We start from the raw sequence: 12,398 nt of genomic DNA, 5'->3' as shown, positions 1-12,398 counted from the left end.
AACCTATGTAGCTTTTGGCCTTTTGGACTATGGCAGAAATGTGGAAGGATTTGAAACTTTGACCTAAGAGACACCTTTTAGTGCTGTAAATACAGCTCCATGGATTTTAGTCAGAGTTGAAAGACCTACATGCGGTAAGAACTGTGGACTGTAAGGTTTGGTTTATGAGATGAACAAAGATCTTTGTCTGGACCGCGCAAAGGCAGTTTGTGTGAGAGGTTTGCTGTTATGTCTGTGTCCTGAGAACTTGAATAGTGTTGTGTTGCATAGAAATGGACTGGTATGAGCAGAATGATATGGCACAAAATGTAATGAAAGCTTTGGGCTAAAGACAACAGCTCAGTTCAGCTACAGTTGTTTAAGAGATTACAACTATTAAGAATGGACCAGCTGTTCTGAGTTGGGGACAACAGGAAAAATGCTAACACTTTTGAAAGTAGGGGGCCTGAAATCTGAAGGAGTATGACTGCATTTCAATGTTGGCATCTCAGCGGTTAAACAATTTGGTAGCTCACCTGTTACCATGGATTATGCCAAATGCAGGAAAGAGAGGGTGGTCAGATGTGCACTGAAGTTTTGCTTTTTGGAAATGGTGATGGGCAATGTGAGGCAGGATTGTTGGAAATCCCTGTGTGGAGACACAATGGAGCCATGAGGGTGAACCATGGGCTGCCGTGGAGACCCATTAGAGATGTCAGCATCATGGATTGGCTGCCAAGGACAGCTGCTAGCATGGGATGGATTGTTTCTTCAGGCTGTGAGTTGCCCGACAGGAGGGGTGGAATTTGAACACCAGAGACTCATCATTAGTTAGAGTTTCAAGCTTGGAGCTACAGAATTTGATATTCGTCTTGTTTGCTTTAAATCTTGTATTGGTTCAATCTTTCCTTATTATGCCCAATGCCATCTTTGGCAGTGCAGATGTTTATTCTGTGCCATTAAATTTTTTTTTTTTTTGGCTTTACAGCTAACAGTTGAGACTACAGTTGAACTACAGGGATGTTTCAATAGTGTTGGGATTGACAAAACTATGGGGAATTTTTAAGTTGGACTGAATACATTGCATTTTTAGATGATCATTTTATGAGGGCCAGGAGCAGAATGTATGTTTCCCTCATAAACTCACATGTTTTGAATGCTAGATTCCCAGCTGATGGCAATTTGGGAATTGGAGACTCCTGGAGGCGGCGTGATATTAGAGGTCGGTTCATGGGTATTATAGCCAGCTTCCCTTTGCCAGTGTTGGGCACTGCTGTTGTTCACCTGATGGTGGTTAGGAAGCTATGTCCACCCTTTGCTCTTGCCACATTTTCCCCTGGCATCATGGAGTAAGCCAAGATCAAGGTTTTTTTCACACAAGCTGCTTTTGGTCAGGTGCTTTGTGCCAGCAAGGAGGAGGTGACCACAGCAGCTTGTCTTCTGTGACGCTGCATAAGAGCAATGGATGGCACATGCAAGATGGGATGGGCCAGGAAATGTGGTTGTGATTCCTGCTGAAAGCCTGGCATCCTACGGGAGTGTGTCCTTGTGAACCACAGTGATTAGTTTGACCCACTGTCATAGGAATGGGGAGCTGTGGAGGACAGGAGGCAGGAGTAACTTGATTATCCTTTGTGTGTCTGTGTGTGTAAACATGTGAGCATACCTGTGCATGGTCATGCGTGCACATTGGTAGAGGAAAGACATTACCTCTAATGTCTTAAGTGAGAGGCTGATGTTGCTGTCTCCCTTGATCACTCTCTACTTCATTCTATTGAGAACACGGTCCTCACTTGATCCCATAGCAGGCTAGTTAAGGTAGTCTCAATAGCTAACTTGCCCCTAGGATCCTGTCTCCACCTCCCACATGTTAGGACTACAGCCAGTCACTGGCCCCAGCAGGCATTTACATGGGTGCTGGGGATCTGAACTCAATTCTTGCATTCATTATTCTTATTTTTGTTTCTTTGAGAAAGAATCTCATATATTCCAGGCTGTCCTTGCTATGTAACCACGGCTGGTCTTGAACTTCTGGTCCACCTGCCCCCACAACTTGAATACCGAGGTCACGAGCATAGGCCTCCAGGCCTGGCTTTGCTTCCATCATTTTAAGGATCTTTGCTGCTGCACGGACAGTGAAGTGTTGGGGGAAACTGACGTAGCTCCAAGCAGCCAAGTCCTTGGTGTTGTGTCCTAGGTTGTCATAGTGTAGGGATAAAGAGAGAAATGGGTACATTAGAGTAATACTTAGAAGGCACTGTTAATGAGACTTTTTGGCTGGGGGACGAGGTCAGGGGAGAGGATACTTGACACTCAGTCTCTGACTTACATGGAACAGAATAAAGGGAACCATTGGCCAGAGTGGGGAACTACAAGAGTATGTTAGTTACTTTCTTGTTTCTGTGGCCAAAACCCTAGCCAGAAGCAACTTAAGGATGAAAGCGTTGATTCTGGCTTACAGTTTCAAGGGGATGCATTCTCCCACTAGCTCCCCTGCTGTGACCACTGGTGTTTGGGTGTTCCACAGTTCTTGGCATCTTACTCAATGAATTAAAGAAAGGTGCACTCAAGTAGTAAAGCAGCAAGACACTTTATTAAGATAAAAGCAATAGCACAGGTTTGAATACGCTACCAAGAGGGGCAGTGGGCCATTTTTGTGGGAAGTACTCAAGGGCCTTGGTGGTTGCTGGGACTTCTTTATAAGGCATCTACAAGAAGGAGGGATCAGTTCCTAGTAGCGTCCTTTGGGTGGTCCTCTGGTTTGATTGGCAGCCTGGGTGATATAAGCATTTTTCTATTACACATGTCCCTTCCTGTGATGTGTCTGAACTTAGACATATTCACACCTAATAATGTGTAGGTATAAGATGGTAAATAGGGAATTCTCTTTAAAAGTTCACTTCGAGGGCATGGTTTGCCTTACTGCATATTCACCCCCAAACAGCTCTAGCTGGATGGCACCCTGCTGTCCTGATCCCAGACCTGTGGATCTAAAAGCATAGATGAATATGGCTGGGTGACAAATTGTCATTAACCAGAGGAGCAACCTAGTTCATGGTTATGACTGGCATGCATGTGTAGCTTGGTTCTGGTCGGGGGGGTCCCAGGTTCCCAGCAGGTTACTCAAATGCATCATGAAGAAAGTGGCATGTCTACTGGCCCACCCAAGTAGTGTCCTGGGAAGTGAAACTGTTTTCTTGTGCCTTACCACTCTAGGCCAGAAAAAAGAAGGGAGGGGGAAATACTGGAGAAGCTTCTGCCAAATGAAGGTGCTCAGCTTTCCAGCCAAAGAGGCCAGGGTTCTCTTGTGTTCTTTCTGGCCCATCCACCAGCCACTTTTGTCTGCCCACCTTTGCTCCTTGCTGGTGAGTCCAACCACCCTGTTGCTTCCCTCCTTCACTGACACTGGAGTCCACTGTCAGCTTTCCAAAAGGGACTGCAGACCAGTAGCGATCTACTTTGGGTCTTCTGCTTCTCTTTCCTGGGTTCTCATTTTGATTCTACCATTTGTAATTGACCTGGGGGGATTCTAAAGCCATATAGCTAAGCAAGAAAGAATGATGGTATGTGTTATGGAGGCCCCAGCCTCTACTTGCTTCAATTGAGCCATGTATTCCATCAGTATTTCCCAAAATCCCTATTGGAATGGACAGAGCTGACAGAAGCCCTTGTGTTTATGGAGTCTTAATGGGAATTGGTCTTCAGGCTGGAAGGTATCAGTCACATTTATTTTGACACCTGGCTCTACCTGCAAGCCAGCCTCTTCATCTGCTACTCAGCCAAAGATGAGGTAACACGTCAGTGCTGGAGATAGGGAGCTCCAAGAGATGATGAATGGCTAAGGGAGAGATCAAGACTAATTCTGACCACACTGACCCTCTTGCTCTGCATCCTCATCTTTCCATTGCTGATGAGGTAAGGCCCTCCCTGTGAGATTTCAGTAACAAGGTATATTGAGAGGGTACATTGATAAAGGACAGGGGAACTAGCTCAGTGATTCTCAGCTGCAGTTAATGACATTGCCATGTAGCCCTTGAGCTCTATTAATGGCCCTTCGGCAGGGTGAAGGATCCCTCAGGAAGCCTGATTCCTTGGGTTGAGCTCAAAAACACCTCAGGACAGATCAAGGATCCAAGGGCCCTAAGGTCAGCTGCACTCCACGCCTGCATCCTCACTGTGGTTGCAATTGTGGGAGCCCCAGGAACTCTTGTTGCAGCTCCACAGGTCACGTTCTGTCCCCACGCATTCAACGTCATCCAGCCAGATTTTCCCCGTGCCTGAGACCGAGGGAAAAGGAGAAAGAGGGGAAGGGGTTACAGTCAGAGAAAAGCAGCCAAGTTGGTCATCAGTAGCTGCAAGTTGGAATGGGCAGGCAGATTCTCCCTTATCCAGTCAGGTCCTGCACTCTAAGGTCTAATGTGGTTTCTATATTTTGTTTTTATTTCAGATAGAGTTTCACTATGTAGACCAGACTGGGTTGTATTCATCATCCTCCTGCCTCAGCCTCCCAAGACTTGAGATGACACTTATGTACAAGCATGTCCAGCATCCCATGTTCTTTATTATTTGTATATGTATCTGTGTGTGTGTATATGTGTCTGTGCCAAGGTCTCTTGAGGCTGCGGACAACCATAACATACATGCATCACTTTTTGCATCTGGCTTTGTGTGGGTGCTGGAGAATTGAACTCAGGCTAGTAACTTTTCAAGCAAGTGCTTTTCATCACTGAACCATCTCCCCAGCCACTCAGAAAATTTTTTAGAGGGGTACAAGAAAGAAAGAGAGAGAGAGAGAGAGAGAGAGAGAGAGAGAGACAGAGACAGAGACAGAGACAGAGAATGGGCACACCAAGGTCTTCAGTTGCTGCAAATGAACTCCAGACACGTGAGCCCCCTTGAGTGAATGTGTGATATTGTGCATTTGCGTCACTGCTTCTGGCCTATGTGGGACCTGGAGAATCAAACATGAGTTCTTAGGCTTTTCAGGCAAGAGCCTTAACCACTATGCCATCTATCCATCACCACTCATATAATCTTGAGAAACCCTTACAACAAAAGCTGCTGGTTGCTGGAGGCTCTGGATTCCAGATGCAAAAGTCTTTGCCCCCACCTCCATCTCCTCTTTTCTCTTGTGTAGAAAGCCTCCCTTATCCTCACTCTGCAAGCAGCCGTGGCCACATAGCCTTCTGACTGCAGGACTAGATGGACAGTGACCCAAACCAGTCAGCTAGAGATTCACAAAAGCATTATTACTACTGCTGGGAATGAGACAGAGCCCTTCTGATGTGGTGGCTGAGCTGGAAGGAGGTCAGCTCAGAGCCCTGCGCTGCAGAACATTCTTCTTAAGCTTTCCTTTCCTTTCCTTTCCTTTCCTTTCCTTTCCTTTCCTTTCCTTTCCTTTCCTTTCCTTTCCTTTCCTTTCCTTTCCTTTCCTTTCCTTTCCTTTCCTTTCCTTTCCTTTCTTTTTGAGACAGGGTCACATGTAACTCAGGCTGATCTCAAACTCCCTATGTAGCTGAGGATGACTTTGAACCTTTGATTCTCTTTCCTCCACCTTCCAGGTCCTGGGATTACAGGTGTGCACCACACTGCCTGGTTTGTACAGTGCCGTAGGTGGAGCCTGGAGCTTTGTGCATGCCAGGCAAGTGCTCTGTCACATGATGAGCTACAGAACTTTCCAGCTCCTTGGACCAATCCTTTTCTTTAACCCCAGCCACAGTGCATACTTGCCACATACCATTTGGGCCCATCTAGGGAAGAAGCTCCTGGTAGATGAGTCACTCACCCCCACCATAGTTGCCAAGGGCCCTGCCGCTGGAGTAGCCCAGCATGCGGCAGAAGACAGTGGCATCAGCGTTACCCCAGGAATCATCGCAAATTGTTCCCCAGACATCGTTGTAGTAAACTTCAGCCCGGCCTCGGGTGCTGCTGCCAATAATCCGGACGGAGGTAAATGATGAACCTGGGTGAGAACGTGCATGTGAGAGGTGAAGACAGCCCAGGGCTATGCCAGTGGGGACCCTGGCAAAGTAGTGTCCCTGTCTGCAGAGCCCTATACCAGAGCTGGCAAGAAGCCCACATTTGACATCATCACAACCTGGCATGTAGCTGGCCTGTAGGCCTGTAGACACTGGGTCACAAGGGCAGGTCCCTCTGCCTAGCTGCTCTTAGAGTCTGTGGACCTTGTCCAGTCATTTGTAGGGAAAGAAAGAGTTGAGAAAGTGAAAAGGGGATGAGGAAGAAGGGAAGGAGTGAGGAAGAAAAGGAGAGAGGTTGGAAGAATACAAGAAAGAAGGGAACAAGGGATGAGGAAGAGAGGGAGAGGTGAAGAAGGATGGAGGAGGAAGGAGGGAATGAAGGAGGCTGAGAGAAAAAAGAAGGCAGTGAAAGACAAGAGACTTCAGGACCCCACAGTGAATACCAATAACCCCACAACCCCACTAAGGAGGTCCCTCAGTGAAATAGAGGTGGGGGAGAGGGAATGTAAGGGTGATAATCCTTCAAAAAATAAAATTTTAAAAGGCAGTGAGAAGGAAAAAAGGAAGGAAAAGAGGAAGAGGGAGAAGGGATAGAGGAGAAAGGAGGAAGGAAGAGAAGAGAAGGAAGAGAGGAAGGAAGAAGGAGGGAGAAGGGAAGATGGGAGGGGAGAGTTGCTCTGCTCCCTCTAGCCCAGACAAGCTTTGTCAAGAGAGACCCATTGTGTTCTCCAAAGATGGGAGAACTTTTTGAGAACCAAGCCATCCACCTCCCCACCTCACATCCCCACACAAGTTTACCTTTTTCTCCCTTTTCTCCCTTTTGTCCTTGTGGTCCAGAAGACCCTGTCGTGATGAGACAACACACACTTTGAGCCAGGATCCACGCCCTCACCGTCTTCCACAACAGACAGGAGGGTGAAGGTACGGGGGCTCAGTCACTCTGTCTAGTGCTGTCTATGACTTGGCATCATGAGGCATGGGTGTACCATGGGTAAGAAGACACACCGTAAGGTGCAGCACAGAGGACGAAGGTTAGACTGAGGGAAGTTTGGAAAATGCCATGGAGTGGCTCCAGACTCACCATGGCAAAAAGATCTGGCTGCTTGTGATGCTGTCTGAGGTGGCTGAGGCAGGGATGGGAAGGCTGAGTGTGTGTCCCTCTGTGCTGTGTCGGCTACCACGTTGGGGGCCCAGGACAATCTCCACAATATAGCTTGCCAACTCAATAATGAAACCTTCTCTCACCTTGTTTCCGAACACCATCCTCCTCACCCTTAAGATCATGAGTCAGAAACCCCGGCCTTACCTTTCATCCCGGGGTCCCCTTTCAATCCTGCTGGTCCTTGCTGTCCTTTGGGTCCTGTCAGCCCAGGGCTTCCTGCTTCTCCTTTTCTGCCTGCAGGGCCTACAAGATTGAGAGAGAAAAAGAGAGAGAGAAAGAGAGAGAGAGAGATCCATAGACACCCCACTCTACACCTTCAGAGCCCGAGGGCCTTGCAGGCTAATAGATAAGTGATCCTTAATGCCTGGGTTCCCCAAGAATGTCAGGGTCTTTGGTCCATTTGGGGGCTGTCCTGCTCTTTGGACTTCCAAGTTAATGCTGTTGAGTTAATGGTGAACATTGTTCTTGTTAATAAAAGAATTTAGAAATAGACTTAGAAGGAAGTTCGAACACAATTTGATTAGCATTGGGGAGAAAAACTAATTGGGTATGCAAATTGGCAGTTGCGGTGAGGAGGGAGGTGGATAATAGGGAGAGAGAAAGTCATGCCTTTGGAGTTGGAGCCCAGAGCACAAGCAAGTTCAGCTGGGGAGGGCAGGAAGCAGCTGCGTGTGTGGGGGGGCGGGGGGAATCTTCAAACCTAGAGAGTCAGGGCACGCATGCAAAAAAAGAGATAGAAGGGAGAAAGGAGGAAAGTTATGCTTCAGGGGTTAAAACTCAGAAAAGTGGTCAGGCTTGTAGCATAGATCTGTAAGCAAATGCAGAGAGGGGAGAGAGAGGGAAGGAGAGAAAGAGAGAGGCTTCTGTGGGCTCAAATACTTTACTTCATTAAGGGTATCCCTCCCTCTTTAGCATGTCTTTAGGTGAAGGGTGGTCTCTTGGCCAGGTGATTGACAGGTCAGTTGGATTAACTCTTATAGGAAGGGGGTCATCATCTTGTTTTGGGCTGCTTAGAATGTCATGCCTTTACTGTAGGTCAAATTCCATTCTTCTGACCCAGAGGAAGTAGCTTTCCCTGAACAAAGCTCTGATTCTCCACCCTCCTCCCTTTACCATGGCGGGGCCAGTCGGGTCCAAAGCTGATTATGAGGGACGGGATCATCCTCAATGGTTTCCAAGCCCACTAACACATCTCCAGCTACCCAGTACACTGGCATAATTGGGAGCAGCAAGCTTTTGCCATCCTGGGAGAACTTACTAGAATGTTTCTAGACCCCAGTGCCTCCCATGTAGCTCCTGGGGAAAGAACCATGGCTTTACAAATTTGTCTGAGTTCTGTGTTAGCACTTGCTGTGGCTTAGGCATAGATTGTGTCTCCCAAAGGTTCCTGTGTTGGGGTACAGATTCTCAGTGTGGGGTGATGAGGACATGGGGCCTGGTGGGAAGTCCTCAGGCCATCTTGAGACACTGCCCTCAGAAGAGATTGCAAGGCTCCAGCTCTTGCCTGATGATGTGGGGTTCTACTGATGGGGACAGGCAGCGTGGCTGGGAGCATTTGCACATACACATTGCATCAGCTCAGTGGGGGTACACTGCTAAGGTTTGTTTATCCTGAGTTAACTTTTCACCTCGATAGTGCTTCAGGAGCAATGCAAGGTTCAGTGGCCTTAGGAGTCTGTGGACCTGGCCGCACAGCAAGAGACAAGAATGAGAGAAAGTTGAGGCAACATTACCATGAATCTCAGACAAGGCTGACCACCTGACCAGAGAGAAAAGACTAAAGTTTGAAACAATTGATGCCTTTGTTCAGACTCCATATAAACTTTTGCTAGGTGGAGGTGAAGAGGGGAAGACAGATTTGGGGGATGGCAACCCTATGTTTTCTTTGATCATGGGCTCTTTGAATAAAGTACAGCTGAAAGGTTCCAATCCTATCTCTGTTGTTCGTAGGGACGAGCACCATGCACTTGAGAACTCCAGCAACACCATCCTAATGCCACCCACTGGGAGGGCTTTGCCAGGGTTGAGCAGAGTCTAGTACCACAGCCCTTGACCTTCTAGGCCTGTGAGCTCAATCAACCTCCTTTCTTTTTGCAGTGGCCTCCCTTTGCTATTCCATTCCAGCACTGAAAAGCGGGCTGATATAACTAACAGCTGTTAGGGCCAGACAGAGAAGGCAGGGGCAGTGCAGGATAGGTGCCGAGTGTGAGCAATGAGGAGCACGGGCTGAGGTGGCCAGGGTGTTGATGGTGATGAAGGTAATTCCCTGGTAAGGGCAGTAAGGGGAGGGACCAAGAAGAAGGGGGACACACCAAAACTGAAATGGGAAAACCCCGATCCTCAATGGGACAGGGAAGTTACCGGCTCCTTAGGGGCGCCGTGGCCTGGCACAACCCGCTCTCCAGACACCTTCACCCTTTGCGGTTTTCGTTCAGCCTCTACTCTGCCTTCTTCCCTCCTTTGTGTGGCTGCTATCATGTCATTCCCCGCCTTCCTCAGGTCAGGAATAGAGGTCACAGTCTGCGCCTCAGCTTTTTTTTTGTGTGTAGGGTATGTTCACATGTATGTGCAGACGTGTGAGCCCTATACATGTGTGTAGAAGCGAGAGGAGAATGTCAGGTGCCTCCCTTGCCACTCTTTCACTTTATTTCCTAGAGACAGAGTCTCTCACTAAACGCGTAGCTGCTGTTTTTGGTCAAACTGGCTGAGCAGCGACCCTCGTCAGTTCTCCTGTCTCCATCGCCCTCAGCATTTGGGTTCCAGGCACGAGCAGCCACGCCGGGCTTTTGTCCCCACGCAGGCGCAGCGAGCACTCATGCCCACGCATCTGTCTCGACTTTGAAGAGAAGGTCACAGCTGTGTGTTCAAAGTCGAGGCTCAACTTCCACACACACAGGCCTCCCCAGTCATCATTTTGAGAAATTAAAACCAAGCCGGCCCTTTACCTGTGACTCCAGATTCTCCTTTTGTTCCTTTCTGCCCTTGAATTCCTAAGATGGAAACACAGAAAAGGGGGAGAAGATAATAAAACTTACATATTAGACACTTTTAATCTTAGACACCCTCTACCTTTCGTCTGATTAATGCAGAGGGAAAGGTACATTGGTTCTCTGTGATTGCTTCAGCCCTCTCAGTAGAGTGCAAAAGGAGACAGGCTGCAGACAAATGAAGACGGGCAGCGGCGGGAGCAGCAGGGGGGCAACTGTGACGTGCTGGGCGAGAGTCTGGGACACACAGACCCCAGACTCACAGCCTGGCCTTCCCTCTCTACCAACAATATCATTTGGTGTAGGAATCTAGCCCCACTCCTTGCTGGTGCATCTCTCAAGAGATCTCCAGAGGATAAATGAGAAATATTTCGGAAATAGTTATTTTGGTGTTCAAATACTCTGGAAGGACTTAGGGGTTACTCAGTCCTGTGGAGGTTGTCACCCGCAGGAGATGGTCCGTAAATATTATAAATATTTATTGGCTTATTCACTGTGGCCCCTGGTTGGGTAAAATGCCACCTGGTGAAAGGGTCTCAAGTTCAGAAAATGAAAATAAAATAATTCAATCATTAATGACTAATTTAAGAGGCCTCCATCCTTCTGTTCCTCCCGCCGGCCCTCATTCTCTCCATCAGTGCTTCCTTTATTTCGCAGAAATTCACAGAGACCCACTAGCCCCAGTCCCCTGCAAGCCTCCCAAGGGTGGGACCACGTGTTCATTTTTGGTATGTGTGTGTGTGTGTGTGTGTGTGTGTGTGTGTGTATGGTGTGCATGTATTCCCGTCTGTATGTGTGGGGGCACATTATGTGAGGAGTATGTGTGCACATGCATGTGGAGATCAGAGGACAACCTCTTTGGCTCCTCAGAATCTGTTCATGTGTGTGTGGGCACATGTGCATGGGGGGTATGTGTACACATGTGTGTGCGTGCATGTGGAGGCCAGAGGACAGCCTCTGTTGCTTCTCGGGATGGCATCCACCTCACTTTTGGACAGAGTCCCTCACTAGCCTCTAGCCTCCGGCCAGCAAGCTCCAGGCATCTGGGTCTATCTGCTGCTTTCGTGCTGGGTTTCCAGGTGTGCCTCACCATGCCTGGCATTTCTTGTGAGTACTGGGGATTGAACTCAAGTCCTCATGCTGATGAAGCAAGCACTTTACTGACTGAGCCATCTCCCCAGCCTCCCACAGTTGGTTCTTTTACATCATGGTCTGTCCACAGTGCTTTCTGTCAAAGTACTCCTCAAGACAGTCACACAACTTGGGAAAACCCCTCAAACTCACTAAGGATTATCAAGGATTATTAGTGACTTGAGAGGAGCAGGGTTAACACAATAGCTACTCACAAATATGGGTGTCCACACATGCCTTTGATTAGCTCCCCACCTGGGACATAAGGTGGTCTTTCCACCCATCCATCCTTCTCATGGCCACGAGGTACCACAGGGAACTGTCACCTTACAGGGACCTAGGGAAGCTTCTCCCTGACATGCCCTGTCCTGCCACCCATTTAATTGACTGAATTTTCTGAGCATCCACAGATTGCTGGGTAGATGAACTATATGAGGGTCCTGGCCAGTCTCTGGAGCATTCTTCTTGGCTTAAGGAACAAGAGAAGCATTGTGGCCAGCAACATCTGAGATGATGCCAGGAGGTCTGATGCTGGCTGGTGAGGAGGGTCAGTGAGCTGAGAGAAACAGAAGGTACCGGAAGAGTGGGAAGAAACAATACCACTAGCACTCATCTCAAGGACATGAACAGAAACTGGACTGGAAGAGGCTCTTCCAGGAGCAGGATGTGTCTTGGAGGCAGTCCTTGGTGGCAGGCTCCAGTTCACTGTAGGCATTGGAGCCAACACTGTTCCATGTAATCCCAGTGCCTCTCTTACCATCCACCCAGATAACAGCGACTTATCCTGTTCACCTTTTGGAGAGGTCAGTTGTCACATGCACCTGGCCTCCCCCTCTGGAGTCATAGTCCAGCCAAGGAAGTCTTGATTCAGACACCTAGCCTTGAACCTGCCTCTCCCTTGTTCTGCCTTTGTGACTTCAGCCAGGATTCTATCCATGGGGAGCCCCAGTTTTCCTCTCTGTGTCTTCTCACTTCCTCCTGAGGCAGTTACAGTGTCCAGGGCAGAGCCCTGGGTCTCACTGCCATTGAAGAAGAATAGTGCCTGGAGCACCCACGGATCATTTGCAAGCACATGCCTTCCCTGTCTAGCCCTGAGCCAGAGTGCCCGGAAATGTCTGCTGTTGACCAAGCCACAGCCACTCCAGGGAGATCCTTTCCTTA

At 48.5% G+C, this 12,398-nt stretch overlaps 1 protein-coding gene across 1 annotated transcript in view; it reads right to left on the bottom strand.

Annotated features, from left to right (window-relative positions):
* Positions 1-2,553: 2,553 nt before the first annotated feature.
* Positions 2,554-12,398, bottom strand: part of Marco (macrophage receptor with collagenous structure) — a 51,030-nt gene continuing 41,185 nt past the window's right edge. The window contains exons 13-17 of the mRNA XM_045150117.1: positions 10,065-10,109; positions 7,264-7,362; positions 6,756-6,800; positions 5,765-5,941; positions 2,554-4,256 (exon numbers count right to left, since the gene is read on the bottom strand). Coding sequence (XP_045006052.1) covers positions 4,126-4,256; positions 5,765-5,941; positions 6,756-6,800; positions 7,264-7,362; positions 10,065-10,109 — 497 coding nt within the window. The 3' untranslated portion in view covers positions 2,554-4,125. The remainder of the gene's footprint in view (positions 4,257-5,764; positions 5,942-6,755; positions 6,801-7,263; positions 7,363-10,064; positions 10,110-12,398) is intronic.

Source organism: Jaculus jaculus, chromosome 5, assembly GCF_020740685.1.
Source record: "Jaculus jaculus isolate mJacJac1 chromosome 5, mJacJac1.mat.Y.cur, whole genome shotgun sequence".
NCBI classification, from domain to species: domain Eukaryota; kingdom Metazoa; phylum Chordata; class Mammalia; order Rodentia; family Dipodidae; genus Jaculus; species Jaculus jaculus.
This window is presented reverse-complemented; position numbering and strand designations above follow the sequence as displayed.